Source organism: Cyprinodon tularosa, unplaced genomic scaffold (genome assembly GCF_016077235.1).
Source record: "Cyprinodon tularosa strain WSP-4 unplaced genomic scaffold, ASM1607723v1 ctg273, whole genome shotgun sequence".
Classification (NCBI taxonomy): Eukaryota; Metazoa; Chordata; class Actinopteri; order Cyprinodontiformes; family Cyprinodontidae; genus Cyprinodon; species Cyprinodon tularosa.
Window position 1 is genome coordinate 1,340,004 of NW_024038978.1, and position 18,766 is coordinate 1,358,769.

The following is an 18,766-nucleotide window of genomic DNA, read 5'->3' on the forward strand; positions in this document are numbered from 1 at the left end:
CAACTTTTAACGAGAGTCAATGGGCAAAGATTTATGCGCCCTAGGGTGGAAATACGTCACCAATCTGACGAAAAATTTAATGACGCTTTACTAGATACTACATATTAATGTAGTTCGAAATATTTAAATGTTAAAGTTGTATAAAAAATACACACACACACACACACATATATATATATATATATAATATATGTGTGTGTATATATATATATATATATATATATATATACATATGTCTTAATCAGGGTCATTGGGTGGGCAGGGCGGCGCCCTCTATTGGCCAGCCGCCACTGGTGTAGTTCCATGTTAGAATAAAAAAATGTTATGCTAAATCCAAGTGTTTTTTGGGATCCATGTGCATTAAACATGTCTTTGTTAGATTTATGTGAGCAACCAAACTTGGAATCCTTGCAACTGTGATGTTTATTTTCATAATGTTAGGCTTTTAATACACTCCTCCTGCCATCTCTCTGGAAAAACATGTATTTTCAAAAAGTCAGGACAAAATTTCATTTCTTTTCTGCTATGAGGAGACCGATTCATGATTCAACGATAAATGTTTTTGCAGGTACTAAATCAGCATGTCTCCTTCTAAAATTTCTCTTTTGCACATTCAAATATTATATTACTGTAGATACACTTCCCCACATGGACATTAGAAGACCATATTTCATCACACCACCCAAAGGAGGGACGTCCTCCTGTGTTGATGTTAGCAAGATGCCACTCTGTCCAATAGTCAACCGTCCGCTTTGTTCCTTCTCTGTAGATCAATGTCTCCCTACATGAGTCCGCTCTGCTTCTGCTCATTTTTTTGTGATGTGCATCTCCTTTGAAATGTAATGCTAGAGATTACGTTTTTTTTTCCTTCCATTTCTGATGGATGCATGCATGCTCCGCTTTTATTCTCCATGTAGTTTTTCCCATGTACTCCAGGGGGGCATATACAACCCAATCTGCAGGTTCATAATGCAGCGCAACAGAATTTAGAATAGAATAAAATAGAATAGAAAATCCCTTTATTGTCCTACAATGGGGAAATTGTGGTGTTACAGCAGCAGCAGAGGGTCATAGTAGAAGTGGACATACAATGTGGACCTTGGAAAAGTGTATAAAAATAACAGCTAAGAAAATAAAACAAATAGTATTGCACGGTACAGTGTTTTTACAGTATAAATACTTTGTATCTGGAAAATAAAAAAGTCAATAGCAGCTGTGGACATTTTTACAGTAAAGTCTGTTGATTGTAGTTCTTTTTCATAATATTCACTCGGTGTCTCGCTATGGGATGCAGCCTCCTGCAGCCCTGATAGAAGCATCTATCTCAATCTGCCAATCCTGATTGGCCGGTGGAAGTGCCCGTCATACGCCACGCCCCGTAGCTCCGACTACTAAAGCGTGTGCGGATCACGGCACTCCAATTCAAAACCTCTTCTCACCTGAGAGCTTATCTCACGTCGGAGCCTTCGCTAGCTTAACTGCCCACAGACGGACCTTGCTAGTTTCCGTCGCCGGACGCTAGCACTGTGCTCTGGCTTCTGCCCTGTCCGCTCACTCCAGACCGGACCGGTAACCTTTTGTCTCTCTTCACGGCGGAATCCCTCTCGGCTCCTCTCCACGGACGCTCGAGTCGGACGAGCATTTAGCACACCAGCTACTTCCTCGACCCCGCCACGCTAGCATGCCAGCTAGCTACGGTTCCTTTCCCTACCAGCACTCCAGCTCGTCGGGAAATGGCGGCCGTCCAAAACCCCCACGCCAGGGGAGACCACCGTCTTTGTGGCTGCGGGAATAAAATTTCAGGGAAAGACACCCACCCGGTGTGCGGTACCTGTCTAGGAGTCGACCACGCCAGGTTGGCCCTAGAAATTCCCGGCTCCTGTGGACACTGCAAAGTGTTCACGGTCAAGAGCCTCAGACGCAGGCTAGCCCGCCAGGTTAGCATCTCGGACCGTGATCCATTCCTCCCCACCGCCGCACAAGGTGCAGCCGCGGAGGAGGACGTGGACACAGCTGGGGAAGCCCCGGAGACTGACTACGACTGGGGTGCCCAGTGCGAGCAGCTCCATGCCCCCCCGTTTCCCGAGGAAGACGTGCTGGAAGTCAGTCCCATGGAGGAGGATGACGACACCTCGTTCCTCATATCAGAGGACGAGGAAGAGGATGACACCTTCATGGCCCCAGCACAGCCTGAGAGGCCTAAACCGCCGTGCCCTTCCGCCATGGAAGACAGGGGAGCGAGCTCACCAGCTCCCTCCCTCCATGTGGACCTGCTCGACGTGTGCAAACGCGCGGCAGAGAAGCTGGAGATTCCCTGGCCGGTCGCAATAGCGGAGCCCACCCGGTCCCGCTACGAAGGCAAACGGCTTCCCCTGGCACGAAATGCGGTGAAGCAGCTTCTCCCTGTCTTCCCCGAGTTGCTGACGGAGCTCTCCAAAACATGGACTAGCTGCCCATACAGCAACAGGAGCCCTATTTCGGGCGCAGTATCCCTCGACTGCGAGGCGATGGACGCCCACGGCCTCCTCTCCATGCCTCCGGTGGAAGTCCCGGTAGCTGCGCACCTCTGCCCAGGCAGCGTGGGCCAGCTGTCTGCAGCTTCCCCCAGACGCCCGACGCTGCCAGCTAAGCCCGAACGGTTTCAGTCTGCGCTGACCGAAAAGGCATACAAAGCAGCAGCCCTCTCGGCCAGAGCCCTCAGCGCCCTCTCCATCCTCACTGCCTACCAAGCGGAGTTGTTTGGCGCGTCTGCTGAGGAGCAAGACCCGGATGCGTGGGAGGAGATGGCGGTCATCGCGGACCTGTCTCTCCGTATCCAACGTGTCGCGGTCCAGGCCACAGGGAAGGTGATGGCAACCCTCGTCGTCCAGGAGCGAGCGCGATGGCTCAGTCTCGCTAACCTGACCGACAGGGAGCGGGATGACATCCTGGATATGCCGATCGTCCCTGAAGGCATCTTCGGCTCTGCATTGGCCACAATGCAGCAAAGATGTGAGGCAAAGAAAAAGGACAACGAGGCCCTCAAACTTTGTCTCCCTCGGAAAGCCCCTGCGCCTTCACCTCCGGTGCAACGCAAAACCTTTGCGCATGCAGCCTCCCAGCCGCCGCGTTTTAAGGTACCAAGACGGCCACCACCGCCAGGTCCGCCCCCTCCGATGAGGAAGGAGCGCGGAGCCGGCTGGCAGGGGAAACCTGCCTCCACGACCGCTACGCCGCCGCCGCCCACAGCCGCCGCGAGCTCGGTCCCACAGGCGAGGAAGAAAAAGAGGGCGGCCTGACAGCCGCCAGTTCCTCAGTTGGTGCAGCCTGCTGTTCCCCGTTGCGCAGGCCCACCGTTTTGGCTTGTTTGTGCGCACCCCACGCCACCGTTGCCCATCCCAGAGCCGGTCTGCGAGGAGAAGGACATCGCCCCGGAGGTCTGCGCGGTTGCGCCCCGAGCGGAATGTCCAAAAGCACAGTCACACACCCTTGTTCAAAGAAAAAATGGTGTCAAAATAAAAATAAATCTGTCACAGCCAGGCCACGAGCCGAGGGTGCAGATAATAAAAAAAGCCAAAACAGACGATGCTCTCTCTATAAGCAGGGTGTCCGCTCAGCCCCCTGCAGCTCTGCTCCCGGGACGGGCACCGCCGTCCCCGCGGAGCAGAGCAGAGCGCTCCACCGTGCCTCCGGTGGTGCCCGAGAATCATTTCTCGGTTCCACCACAGGGGGGCGCGGGGCAGGAGCCGCAATATGTTCCCCCGCTCTCTCTCAGATGGGAAAGCTGGAGAGCAGCAGCAGCTCCACCGTGGGTGTTGCGCACAATTTCCCGGGGATACAGGCTTCAATTCGCCACTGTCCCTCCCCGCTTCTCCGGTGTAATACACTCACATGCACAGGGAGAATAAGCTCGAGTTTTACGGGAGGAAATTCTCTCTCTGATAGACAAACGAGCAGTTTCTGTCGTATCTCCCGAACAGAGTCTGTCAGGGTTTTATTCCAGATACTTCCTCGTCCCCAAACGGGGGGGGAGAGGAATCCGCCCTATTCTGGACTTAAGAGCCCTGAACAAATTCCTGCGGAAATACAAGTTCAGGATGCTGACACATGCAGCTCTGTTGCGTCTAGTAAGACCGAACATTCCCATTTATCCCCCTCACAGACAATATCTCCGGTTTGCCTTTCAAGGGGTGTGTTACGAATACCGTGTTCTACCATTCGGTCTGTCTCTCAGTCCGAGGGTTTTCATACGGTGCACAGAGGCCGCGGTAGCCCCGCTCAGACGCCGGGGGATACGTCTGGCCACGTATTTAGACGACTGGCTCCTGTTAGCGCAGTCAGAACAGGAAGCCAGGGTTCACACACACATTGTCACAAAACACCTGATGGATTTAGGTTTTGTGATAAATATGGAAAAAAGCCACCTATCTCCAACGCAGGAGATATGCTTTCTGGGATTATCCCTGCGCTCTGTTCCGTTCACAGCCCGCCTGTCAGAGGAAAGAGTGACGGTTTTCAGAACGTGCCTGTCACAATTCCGTCTGCACAGGTCTGTCCAGTTCAGACTGTGCCTTCGGTTGCTGGGTCTGATGGCCTCAGCCATCCTCGTGATTCGCCTCGGCCGCCTTCACATGCGGGACTTTCAGCGCTGGGTCGCTTCGCTACGAATGGACCCCGTGCGTCATGGCGCACGGCGGATAACGGTCACAGCGGACTGTATAACAGCTCTGCGCTGTTGGCGAGCCCCGTCCTTCCTGACCCAAGGGGTGCCTATGGGCACCGTCTCGTCCAGGAAAGTGGTAACCACGGATGCCAGCCTATCAGGCTGGGGCGGCATTCACGAGGGCAGGTCTGTGAGGGGTCGCTGGAGCCAGGCCCTCCAGCGCCTTCACACAAACTTTCTCGAACTTTCGGCGGTGTTTCTTTCTCTGAGACACTTCCTCCCATTCCTCTCGGGTCACCATGTCCTGGTGAGGACGGACAACACGACAACAGTGGCGTATATCAACCGCCAAGGGGGCCTGCGCTCCCGCATGTTGCACAATCTGGCGCGCGACCTGATTCTCTGGAGCAGTACCCACTTTCTCTCCCTGAGAGCGACGCACGTCCCGGGAGACTTGAACACGGGTGCGGACCTGCTGTCCAGAGGCGCGCCAGTGTACGGGGAATGGACACTGCACCCACAGGTCGTGGAGCAGATATGGGCGCGCTATGGGCGCGCTACGGGCGCGCTACGGGCGCGCTCAGATAGATCTGTTCGCGTCCAGGGAAAACGCTCGATGCGAGCTGTTCTTCTCTCTGAGCACTCTGAATGCCCCTCTGGGCGTAGATGCATTAGCGCACGCCTGGCCGCACGAGCTGCTATACGCGTTTCCACCGCTGGCCCTGATACCCCCCACTCTCGCCAGAGTGAGGGCATTCAACCACAGACTGATCCTAATAGCTCCGCACTGGCCAGCGCAACACTGGCTGGCGGAGATATTCCAGATGCTGTGCGCCCAGCCTTGGGAGCTGCCGCTGCGCAGGGACCTGCTCTCGCAGGGTGCGGGGACAGTGTACCACCCACACCCGGAGCGACTGCAGCTGTGGGCCTGGCCCGTGAGTGGCTTAATTTAACCACTGCCGGGCTCCCTCAGAGTGTAATTAATACTATCCAAAACGCCAGGGCTCCCTCCACTAGGAACCTATATGGCTCCAAGTGGGGACTGTTTGAGCGGTGGTGTCTTGAACGGGACTACGTTCCTTTTCAGTGTTCTGTACCAGCGATTCTGTCGTTTTTACAGGAACTGATTGATAAAGGAAAAGCTTTTTCCACGGTTAAGGTTTATCTGGCAGCTATAGCAGCATGCCATATAGGATTTGGAGACAAAACGGCGAGCCAACACCCTTTGGTTTGTCGGTTTATGAAGGGCGCCCGCAGGCTCCTCCCCGTCTCCAGACCTTTGCTGCCTCCGTGGGATTTGTCGGTGGTTCTGGAGGGGCTTAAGGGACCCCCATTTGAACCGTTGTTGGGGTCCAGTCTTAAACATCTGTCTCTCAAGACAGTGCTGTTACTGGCCCTGGCCTCTGCGAAACGAGTCAGCGACATTCATGCGCTCTCTGTGAGCCCCGCATGTACCCGGTTCGACCCGGAATACACGCGTATGGTTCTGAAGCCCAACCCGGCCTTTGTTCCTAAAGTGGTTGGTTCTTGTTCACCGATCGAGCTAGCGGCGTTCGCCGCCCCCCCAGGTGAACGGCGAGCGCACACGCTGTGCCCTGTTCGAGCCGTGCGCTCTTATATGGACAGGACGCAGAGCTTCAGGATGAGTGATCAGCTCTTTGTCTCCTGGGCGGAGCCCCGTAAGGGGCAGCCGATCACAAAGCAACGCCTCGCCCACTGGGTGGTGGAGGCTATAGCTTTGGCGTATGGAAGCAGGGGTCTGCAGCCCCCGGCGGGTCTGCGTGCACACTCTACCCGCGGGATGGCTGCGTCCTGGGCTTTATTTCGGGGAGTGTCCGTTCAGGACATTTGTTCAGCGGCGAATTGGTCTTCGCCTCTGACTTTTGTCCGGTTCTACATGCTTGACGTGTCTGGACCGTGCGTGGCCAGTGCGGTCCTAGAGTCATAACTGACCTTGTGGACCTTCCCCATCGGCCGGTTCTTGTTCGATAAGCTGTCTGACAATACGGGAGCTACCATATCCCATAGCGAGACACCGAGTGAATATTATGAAAAAGAACGTTTGGTTATCTAACATAACCCCAGTTCTTAGAATAATATGAGCGAGGTGTCTCGCCAGACGACCCTTCTTGCAGGGCGGCGAGAAGAGGTTTGCTTGTTGAATTGGAGTGCCGTGATCCGCACACGCTTTAGTAGTCGGAGCTACGGGGCGTGGCGTATGACGGGCACTTCCACCGGCCAATCAGGATTGGCAGATTGAGATAGATGCTTCTATCAGGGCTGCAGGAGGCTGCATCCCATAGCGAGACACCTCGCTCATATTATTCTAAGAACTGGGGTTATGTTAGATAACCAAACGTTATGCATAAATGAAAAATTACAACATGTCTCTCAATGTTAAACATTTCATACCCACAGCAGTAGGAGCTGTTGCTCGTCCACCATGTTTTCCCAAACATCTCTCCCTGTCATTTCAAACTTCTGTCTGGACCGACAGATGGAAGCTAAAATTATGCCATTCTGCTGCAGTTAAACTATGGAAAGAATTGCATTGGTTAATCATCGTCAACAGTAAATCATGTGTTAATTAAATATTTAGCCATTTTAATAATCAGTATCTTTTCATTAGGTTAACAAATTTGCAAACTCACCCACGTTGGTTGGTGAGTTCTGTCGGAAATGCAGGATTTATTGCAGTTTACCTCCAAAACAGCAGAGGGCAACAACATTATAACAGAAATGGCAGAAGTTGACACTTCTCAAAGGCTGACATCGCTACAGAGGTGGGGGTTATCGGCCATTAGCTGGCTTTAAATTCAAAGTAAATGTTTACTTCTAATTTTTAAAACAATGCTGCTTGTTGGTTGCGGATACCATAGTGTGCATTAGTTTTCACTAATCCTGAATATAAACAAAAAACCTCCACTAAAAATTCTTGTCAACACTGATGTTTAATTTTTATATGTAAAATAATTTCATCCATTTACTATTAAGTGTTAATTTAAAAGAAAATGTACTAAATTAAACAGATTTTTGGATAGAAGGCACACAACAAATTAAATAGTTGTACATTTAAACTTGAACTGCTTATGATGCCTTTCTCATATAAATGATAGATGGGTTCCTTTCCCTACAAAAACATGAGATTTAATAAGATATTTTTTTATTCTAATAAGTTTAAAGTTGTTAGGAACATAACATTGGCCTTTCCCATCTGGATGTGTTTAAACTCTGTGCGCTCAGAGGTGGGAGCCAGATGGCCTCAGCTGGGAGACGATGAAATCTCCCGGGTTTGCAGGAGAGAACGCCCTAAGACTGATTTGCCCTCTCAGATAAACCACATCTGGGCATCTTTAGCATTCTTCAGCAGCTTGTCTGTGGTGGAGATTTGCAGTTTTCTTTTTTTCCTTTATATTTATCAATAGATGCATCGATGGATATAGAGATATAAAATGTTTTAGAATGTTTGGCAGGGGAAATTCTACCCTTTTTCTGAATGTATTTGCTTCTTCAGCATTGTTTTGACTAAGTGTTGTTTTTTGCTCTGGATAAACCCCAGTCTGAGAACTGTTATCTTCCTACCTGCTTCATAGTGTTTAAGTAGCCAGTTGCTGCCCTTCTCTATATACCAGTCCATATTAGTGTTGCATTTCCTTTTGCTATTTCAGACAGTCTTTGCTCTCTACGCCCCTTCATCAAACCAGGTGTTTCACATATAATCCCGAATATCCTTTATCAACCTTTCCCAGTCGTCCTCAGGAACTTGCCTGCATACCAGCGCTCTTCACTCGGTTTTTACAGATGTATTGGACCTGCCTGCACAGAGGTTTTTCAGTTGAGGGAATATAATAGACTTGTGGTTTAAATGAATGTTTCCAGATGTAGCGGCAGCACGGGTGAGTGGAAGGTTGTGGTGTCTTGACAGACAACTCGTCACTTGCTTAAGCGGCGTGACAAACGTCAGGGGGTACTTCTGCTTTTTACCATGACACCTCTGCAGGAAAAGAAAAAGTTTGCTATGCATTGTCTAGATGCATTGAGGCGGCTGTTAAAACAGTCCAGTTCTGCTGTTGTATACCTATTTGTTTCTCTTGAGGATCCCAAATTAGCAACGAGAATTGGAGGGAGCAGTTTTAGTTTTCAAATTGTTGATTGAACCAATGTTCATCTGACATTAGCTGTATTCCAATTTTTACTTTTTACATTTTTACTTCAGAAGTTAAAAGCTCAGTGTTGCAGCAATTTTCACACAGTTATACTAAAATCTCTGCTTTAGTATTTTTTTTTCTTTATATATTATATTAATCAACTGAATTATTTTTATTTCTGATGATTTGTCACCATTAGAGAACTTAAAGTGTAGCATCTCATTTTAAATGTTGAATGCTGAAATCTGAATCAACTCTCTTTTTTAAACATTTAATTCTCAGAAATATGACTGATTTGAAAACATTACATTATAGCAATGAGCTATAAACGGGGCACCAATTGCACTTTTCTGGCTGTTTACTGAGTTTTAAAGAATGACTTGCCAATTCGAATTTGGTCGACACCAATATTTATTTATGTTTTTACTAGTATCCTCATTTGTTCATTTATTTATTTAGTAGTTAATACTGTTGAGTGTTATAAGGACACAACACATCTTCAATTTCAATCAAATTATAAGCCAGATTGATACTGTGTAATATTGAAATAGAAGAATCGATCTAGAAAGCCTCATGTAGAAAGTGTTCGCAAAAGGGAGGAACATTCAGTATAATTCTTCGAGTTGATTGGTATCTGCCTCCCATGTTGGGTTTTTAGCCAATCACAGCAGCAGCAGAAATATTTCACATCCTTGATTTGTTTCCTGGAGTTAACTGATAAATCAAACTCTTGCTCAATCCGGTCGGGGGGGATGCGCAAACATCTCTCCCATCCACAAAGGCAAAAGTCGCATCCTTTTGCACACTTTTCAAAAAAGAAATGGAGCATATTCCAGCTGAAAAGGTGCAGCCATGCTTGTTTAGCTTCAGATGTATTGCTTTTAAACACAGCATAATTATTAAGACTAGTCCTTTAAATAAGGATCCACTCAAACATAAAAAGTAAAACATCCTGATTTACATCCAGTAATAGTTAATGCTGTTAAACGCAGTAAACAGCCTGTAATTTATATGTTAATTCCCTGCAGGTAGCCATACAGTTACCAGTACTGATTGCAGTATTACAACCAAAAACAACTGAAACAGTTGTAATAGCAGATGGTGAGGCCAACATCTTGTTGCTTTCCTTATGTTCTGTCCTTCAAATTTTTTCCCGTTTTTCTCTGCAGCTTAGTCCAGATTACTTCTGTTTCCATAATAACAACCTAGCATTTGCCTTAAAATTACACTAATGACGCCAAATTGTTTTTTATTTCCTTGCAGCATCAACAACAAACTGCAGCAGCCAGAGGCAGCATCAGGAGTCCTGGAATATGCAATGAAACACTTTGGTGAACTGGTGAGACTTCTTTCCTGTTCTTTATGTGCAAAGAAACCTGCAAGATACTCTGGTTTTTACTAATGAAGCTAAAATCCAGAGGTAGCACCACACAGTCAACATCTGCATTTAATCTCTTCGGCACTACCTGTACCAATAGTCCACACATGCTCAAACCACTTTTCTCTTAAAACAATTATGTTTATCTGTGTCTGCGTTGTACAGATTTTGCTCTACATCCTTCCCTGAATGACATATTTTACAGAGCTCCTACTTATTTGGGGTCATTTTCTTTCCCACATGCTGCACATTAAGAACCCATTGTTCAGAATGTGCAGCATGTGGGAAATCCATCTGCTACACTAATCTGAGGTAAAGGTCAACAAGGAAAAGTTTGTTTCTTTAATTAACAGAAAGTTTGACTTCTCCCACACTTTGCACATGTTTTAGTGCTTCTGTAATGTAAATCTGACTTTGGACAACAGGTCTGTTCTTTTTTTTTCATAAGTAGTGAAAGGATTTAAAGTTTTGTCCTCAGGAAATCAAACCAAACGTCTATCATAATGGTAATGGTTCATGAGATCCCTGAATAGAACTCAGATAAAGCTGAAGGTAAATATTTAATATTTTCAGTATCCATCCAGAAAAGCACTTTCTTCTTATTTGTTTTCTCCGGTACACGCTGAGGGTTTATAGTTCCTGCATATTTCCAGCTGTGTTCTTGTGTGTTTGGTGTCATGGAGCGGCCTGCTGCACACATTAAACCATTGTCTAGCTGTGGACAATTAATTTGACTCAGTCAGACAGTTTCCACATCTCTTGCAAACGAAAGAAAAAGTTATTCTGGTTCTGCTTTAATCTTTGAGCGTAGTTGGCAACATTTAGTAACTATAGTTGAACTTTCTACACTAATAGTGGTCCAGATTTACTGATTGTTCTTAATTACTAAAGATTCAGTCTGTTATTTATTTACGTAATGTTTTATAATAAAGTAATCTGAGATCGTTTGTGTCTGGAAATTGAAAATTGTTACTTAGGTGTTAATAGTGAGAACCACAGTTATTCATATTTTTGTTCCAATATCAGGTTAGGATGTGATTGCTTTTACCAGCATCATTGCTGGTTTAATCCCTACTTCATGCAGGCTTTGGGTGTTTTTCATACCTTTTAATACTCTTTGACCTTTTCTTTTTAACCCACAAACTCTGTGTGTTTTTTTTTTTTTTTTTTTTTTTAAACCAAAACAGAGCTTACGGGAGAATGGAAGAAAAGGGGCCCTTTTTTTTTTCATGTTTTTTTTTTTTTTTTTTACCAGAATTTTATATGGTTTATTTACATGACTGTTAGGTTAATAGGCTCCTCTAAATTCTAAAGAGTGTGTGCGTGAATGGTTGTTTGTCCCGTTTGTCTCTGTGTATCCCTGCGATGGACTGGTTATCTGTCCAGGGTGGACCCTGCCTCTCACCCGTAGACAACTGGAGAGAAAAAAGTCCAGTAGATTGTTTTTTAACTTTCTTTTTTTGGAGTGAATAAGATTCGTTCTCCATCTATTGACCCGTTACCAAAAGTTGGTGAAAATTTGGGTGATCTACCCTAATTAAGCGGTTTGAGCTAAAGACTTACCGGCGCCAATTATCTACTCTAACCGATTGCTGACATCCTGAGCTGCTGCTATTCTAGGGGCCGAATCTTTGCCCAAAACTGTTGGCACAACTATAGCAAAAGGCTTGGTTTAAACAAAAAAGAAACATCGGCGAATCCATGCATGTTATACAGATAAAAGAAAAAAATACACTAATATCTACCCAAAATACTAGCCAGCAGATGTATCGCTTTTAAACGCAGTATAATTATTAAAACTAGTCCTTTAAATAAGGATCCACTCAAACATAAAAAGTAAAACCCAGAGAAGACCCTTAACTAGTAAAAGTAGTCTACCTGTGTGTAACTTCATTTCGATAGAAGTCCAGCTGTTTTTTGAAGGCCTTAGTAATTTGTTAGAGGACTTCTATGAGAAGGGATGTTTAATCCATACCATACCTTAATCCTACCAGCCTGGCAAACACAGCGATGTTCAAAGAAGTAGCTAAGAGGCCCTTTGGAGGAGCAGCAAGGATCCAAAGCTCGGGTGGGATGATATCCTGGCTATCAGTGAACGGGTCTCCAAACAGACCAAAATAAACCTGGTGGGCCTTAATGCAGTAAGTACACTGGAAAAAAATCGAGATCTAGATAAGTAATTTCTTTCTTAAAATAAGTGAATTTGTTCTTAGATTGAGAAGCTAAATGAGACATCTTCCAATGGAACAAGACAATTTACTCTTAAAGTAAGAAAAACACAATTGCATTCTCTTATTTTAAGTGCATGAAGAGTGCTGTGCGTCCCTAGAAATTCCAGACTGACGCTGCAGAAGCATACCATTAAAATTGGTTCGCGACCAGACCCAAGCGACTTTTGATGTGTGTGGTTGCAGAAGTATTATCTGCCCTTTAGAAGTAAAAAAAATAAGTAAAAGGAACTTTGTGTTTGGAGAGACGGACGATATAGAGAACAGAATTGCATGAGTGTACACAATGCTCTGGCACGCTGTGCTCCAGGAAGCTTATTTGCACATCTAACGGCAAAAAATTGCTACTCAAACATGTATTATACCTGGTCATCACGCTGCTGTTCGTGCCGGCTCGCACACTACACGTTTGCTGTGAGCTACAGCAAAAGCTGATGTACCAGCGTCATTACCATGCGAGTTAAAAATAAGGGTTTGTGCTTTCGTCGTTGAAGACAACCTCTCATTCACACTAGATATAGATGCACTTTTGCAAACTTCTGGCTATTTTTGGTATTGGATTTTCAAAAGTCAAATTTTGTCTTCAATCATTCATGCATTGGCTTGAAATACACACACACACGCATATAGAGTTTCTTGCCTGTGTGGAAAAAGTTGTTTTTTTTTGCTTTAATCCCTGCTAGTATTGGTCCATTTAAATCCCTTGCTAAGGTTTAGTGTGTTTAGTTCGGAAAATATAACAGGGTGTGAATACTTTGGTTAGGCATTGCTCTTGTTAGTTTAATATTCTTTGGCTCACGGAAGGCGGACTAGTATAATTTGAAGTTGTAAGATCATTGTGTCTTGTACTAAACAACACCAGGACTTCAGTTTAATGATTGAATAGTTCTGGATCTGTGGCTCACGTGGAAAAGAGCTTTTCTGCTTGTGAAAAACATTTATTGGTTCTGTCAGAAAGAGACTCATTAGAAACAGCTTCACTGCAGAAAATAACTGTTTATGAGTTGATCATTTGGTAAGCTTTAATGTGGGAGGATGCAAGCTTTTCCTTTCAATTACCAAAACAAGAAAGCATCAGGAAACGGTCCCTGTTGTTAATGTTGATGGTTCCTTAAGTTAATGACAGAACCCACCGGTTCCACCATGTGTGCGGCTCAGAACTTTAAGCCATCAAATAAAACGGGGTTAATTAGCTAAATTAACTGCAATCATGTAAATATAGAAAGAAGGCTGAAATAAAGCTAAAAAGAAGCTCTGCTTATGTATTTTTTGTTTTGATGGTTTAAATTGCAGATTAGCAGCTCAACAGTTATTGATTGAATGGTATTATTGGTTTACATTTTCATTTGCTTTTTACTTTCTGTGTTCCTCCTTTCAGGAAATCCAAGCCACTTGGTATGAGAAACTTCATGAGTGGGAAGACGCCCTGGTGGCCTATGACAAGAAGATCGACATGAACAAAGAGGATCCAGAGCTCATCCTGGGCAGAATGCGCTGTTTGGAGGCTCTGGGCGAGTGGTATGTCATTCGTTATTCTCATCGTTTCCACCAGTTTATTTTAGCTTTTGATATAAGATCCCGTTGGGCTCTTCAGCTCTGGTTGAGCCTCAGCTGAAACAAATAAAGTCTGCGTCTGAGGTTTTGGCTTTTTTGATCTCCCACTTTTCCTTGCTTTCTGTGCTTATGCAACGTATTCTAATGAGTCCTGACACCGGGTCTCTCCTGTGGTTGCTCTTATTCGACCAAGGCGGATTTACCAGGAAATGTGTTAAGTGACATCCAAACCTGTAAGACTGGAATCAAACCTCACCCCAGATGACACTAGACTTTATAACACCCACCAACTGTGAGAGGTCACTTTTTGGGAAAGATTAACACACAGGATGTCCAACGAGTCAATATCAACGGGTCGCCAAGGAATTTATGACATAAAACAGACCTTGATTTGCTTATGTAACCGTTTTTCTGCAGTCTGTGATTCATAAGAAAATGATTCTGAAGTTTTACAAGAAAATATTTCATCTGAACTCAAGGTTTGTGTTTGCATGTGGATGATTAGAACCTGAAGATGATTTACCAGATGACGAAGGCATGAGCCAGAGTGAATCAGACTAAAGCAACAGATGGTTACACACTGACATTGGGCAGATCTCCCTGTTATTTAACAGACCGATTGAAAATATAGATTGTTAAAGTGCATTTCGTGTCTTTAAGAGTCAAAATCAAATTTTATTGGAACTGGTTAGTGCTTTTTTGGAAGCGAACTTAACGGTTCTGCGGAAAGAACAGGCTGTTAGCGAGGCCACGAAAGCTGTCATGAGAGATTTAGAAAAGTTTGGTTCAGTCTACACAAACATTTAGCTGAACGTCGGATCTCACTCCTTTACAATGCTGATTATTGAGCTCTTATACTTGCTTTAGCATCACATTTAAAGATGCATCTATCGAGATAGGGTCTTTGTTTCAGAGCTTAAATATGTCCCTTATTTTAAAACTGATAGACAGTAGCTCCGTTTCAATTACAATTGTGCGCAAAACTATGTTGGTATTCTGCTGATTTAAAAAATGCAATTTTTTATAATTGCAATATTTCCATTAAATAACAAAAACAGTTGAAGTTGCGCGTCAGCACGTTTGTTCACAAGATAACTCCGAAAATATGTCAGCTGCAGATGTAAACACAAGGTATATCAATATTTCAGCAACGGCTCTAGGCGGCGCCAACATCTTCCAACTATTTCCCATCATGTTCGTCTTTCAAAACGTACTAACCTCCATTTCCAGATCATGTGACCCGTATAATGCAAAAAAAGTGCTTCAATTGCACTTATGTGAAAATATAAGAATTTTGATATGTGATACGATTTATTGAAACCTCATGATATTCGTCTACCTTCGCCTGGGACTATTTCTGCCTGCCTCGGCGGAAACAGAAGGCAGTGAACGTCACAATCTAATGGAGAAGGCATCCGTTTAATGAAAAATCATTACTGTACAATTGTTGGGAAGTAAACTCATCTCCCCCTGATTTAAATAAACGAGTGTCACCTTTCTTTCACTCCCTGAACCGCGGAGCAACTTCGTAGCACGTTTAATAACCCCAAGGAGAGGTAGAAAATTGGTATATTTCCAGAAATGGCATATGATTTACTAGGAACCATGTTAAGCACAGCCAGTGATATAAAATTAGCTACTTACCACCAGAGCTGCCTTCCATGCTGGTCGTAACTTTAGCTTCTGTCCGGAAGCATCAAACACATGGCATTCATTAAAATGTGTGTTTCTGCATGTTGGATGTATTTCCTCCCGCAGATTCGTAATTTCCACTTTGCAATGATTGCAAAGCGACTTGTTGCCATCTTTCTCTTCCTTAAAATGAAGCCAAACTTTCGATCGCTTTGACCTCTTTTGTTTTGCTTTTCTAGACTTATGTCTGAGCACATCGTACTTGCTTACTGAATGCCGTGTGCGTAACTTGCGCAAAAAACGTGACGTAAGTCGTGCAGCCTGGAACCTTTGAGAGAATCGTTAAGCGACCTGCCAAACGGTGCCATGGAATTGGAACACACGCAACCGGTTCTGAACAGGAACCGGTTTTCTATTCCCATACCTATAAATCGAGTACAGATAGTGAAGACTGCATCCCACAATTCCCTGTGCTGTCCTCACAACCCAGGCTCAGTCCTTCTTAATATCTTCTTAAGGCGCTTTTGACAGAAAGTAGACAGAAATTTTTATTCAACTCAGCTCAAGTAGACTAATACAGAGTCAGTTAAAAACGTACGAGTTTGCTCAGTTTGCTAAAGCTTCAGTTTATTATTTATATCAAAACAAACTTTATTTATAAAGCACCTTCCTGTAAATTAAGCTGCTTTCCAAAAAAAAAAATGTAAAACACTTAAAGTATGTTTTCTATGTAAAATTTGTTAACACATACTGAGCATTCACATGGTAAAAGTGGGAAGAAAAGCTTTCTTTTCAACTGCGGTAAAGCTCCAGCAGTGTTTCGTCTGAATCCACTGTGGATTTTAGGAGGCAATGCACGGCCACTAAAACACAAAGGAACAGATTCAGAAGAACTTTCTGTGCTTAGGCCAAAAGTAGAGGGTCACTAACAGTAGCAGCTTTGTTTATCGGCTTCATCTTCGAAAGAAAAAGAGCTAAACGGAGAAACTTGGAGCCACTGGTAAAATGTTTGACATGGGAAAAACAGGTTGAATATAGTTAAAGGCAGCAATTATAAATGAGCTTCCAATGGTCTGTGACCATATTTCCTTACATTGGTGTAATATAGAAAGGTGACTTTATCCCCCTCTGATGGTTTGTAATTTCCTCTGATATTCTGCTGGAGAAGGTGAGCAGATCTTTTATCCGGTTATGTAACAGGCAGATGGAAAAGGACTCCGGTGACCTCTGTCCCTTCCTCTGATGTCCCTTAAATCTCTTCTCCAAGTCTTTGTCTTCCAACTTTCTCTCCAGCATCTTTCCTGTTAAACACATGCAGCAACATTTTTTTCCTGCTGCTCAATGAATTGATCCTTTTTTTAATGATTAGTCTCGGTCAGATACATGCGTCCCCTTGAGGAACATCTGTTTTCCTCCGTACACTCTTATCAGACCCTCTGTGAAATGTCGGATTGATTTGAGATGTTTTTCTCAAGCAACAAAGAAATAAAATTAAATGATGGCAGATGTTATAGAAAGCTTAGCTTTTATCTCCAGTTAGTTTTCCTTTTTTTCTTTGGCCAGAAAGTCTTGTCTGTTTTGTTCAGTATAATCTCCAGCAGCAAAACTAAATTTATACAGTATGTATTATAATGAAGAACTTTGGGTTTAGCATGCCATCATTTATACCTGCTTTCATGAAAATTTTCTTTGGGTTCTTCACTTTCTTTATCTGTATATTCATCTGATCAATACAACATTATTTCCTTGTTCTGCTCCTTTAGCTCTCTGGGGCTCATCAAATGTAGTTTAGTTTTTCCTCATGTCTGTGGTTAATGTTATGCAGGGGTCAGTTGCATCAGCAGTGCTGTGAAGAGTGGACGCTGGTCAGTGAGGAAACTCAGGCCAAGATGGCTCGTATGGCTGCAGCCGCCGCCTGGGGTCTAGGTAAGCTGGGATCCTAAAAAGAAAAGAAAACCTGACATCGGTGATTGCGATGTGTTGGGTTACTAAACTGTCTGAAGAATATTATTGAAATAATTCCCATGTCTGAAAAAGTACAGAAAAGGAAAAGTTATTCTACCTTCAGACCTATTCTCCTGTCATTGTCAACATCATAGATCTCTAAATTTTTAGCGATAAATTACTTTTACTGATTGAAATAAAACCATCCATCCATCCATCCATCCATCCATCCATCCATCCATCCATCCATCCATCCATCCATTCACCAATTTGTTCATCCATCCGTCCATTCATTGATCCATCTATCCATCCATCTATCCATCCGTTCACCAATCTGTTCATCCATCCGTCCATCCATCTGTCCATCCATCCATCCATTCATTGATCCATCCATCCATCCGTTCACCAATCTGTTCATCCATCCATCCATCCATCCATCCATCTCTCCCCCCCCCCCCTCCATCCATCCATCCATCCATCCATCCATCCATCCATCCATCCACCAATCTATCCATCCATCCATCTCTCCCTTCCACATCCTTCCATCCACCCACCCATCTCCCCCCCACCCCATCCATCCATCCATCCATTCATTGATCCATCCATCCATCCGTTCACCAATCTGTTCATCCATCCATCCATCCATCCATCCATCTCTCCCCCCCCCCTCCATCCATCCATCCATCCATCCATCCATCCATCCATCCATCCATCCATCCATCCACCAATCTATCCATCCATCCATCTCTCCCTTCCACATCCTTCCATCCACCCACCCATCTCCCCCCCACCCCATCCATCCATCCATCCATCCATCCATCCATCCATCCATCCATCCATCCATCCATCCATCCATCCATCCATCCATCCATCCATCCATCCATCCATCCATCCATCCATCCATCCATCCATCCGTCTCTCCAGGTCACTGGGATAGCATGGAGGAGTACACCTGTATGATCCCAAGAGACACACACGATGGTGCCTTCTATAGAGCCGTTTTAGCCCTCCATCAGGACCTCTTCTCATTGGCCCAGCAGGTGGGTGACATCATGTGAACAGGATGTACTTTAAAGCTATTATTTCTGGAAGTGTTCTCATAAAAATGTGTGCATTTTGGAAATCTATGTGGACTTCAAAGCTTGTGGAAATGTGTTTCATCTTTATGACTAATATTATTATTACCATTTTATTGGCCATGCTGCTGCCCAGAGAGGCTTGAACTCTCACCATCAGCTCC

General features: G+C 44.7%; 1 protein-coding gene across 1 annotated transcript in view; it reads left to right on the plus strand.

Annotated features, from left to right (window-relative positions):
- Positions 1 to 18,766, plus strand: part of mtor (mechanistic target of rapamycin kinase) — a 133,936-nt gene that overhangs the window by 65,041 nt on the left and 50,129 nt on the right. The window contains exons 29-32 of the mRNA XM_038289914.1: positions 10,054 to 10,129; positions 13,775 to 13,914; positions 17,408 to 17,508; positions 18,451 to 18,566. Coding sequence (XP_038145842.1) covers positions 10,054 to 10,129; positions 13,775 to 13,914; positions 17,408 to 17,508; positions 18,451 to 18,566 — 433 coding nt within the window. The remainder of the gene's footprint in view (positions 1 to 10,053; positions 10,130 to 13,774; positions 13,915 to 17,407; positions 17,509 to 18,450; positions 18,567 to 18,766) is intronic.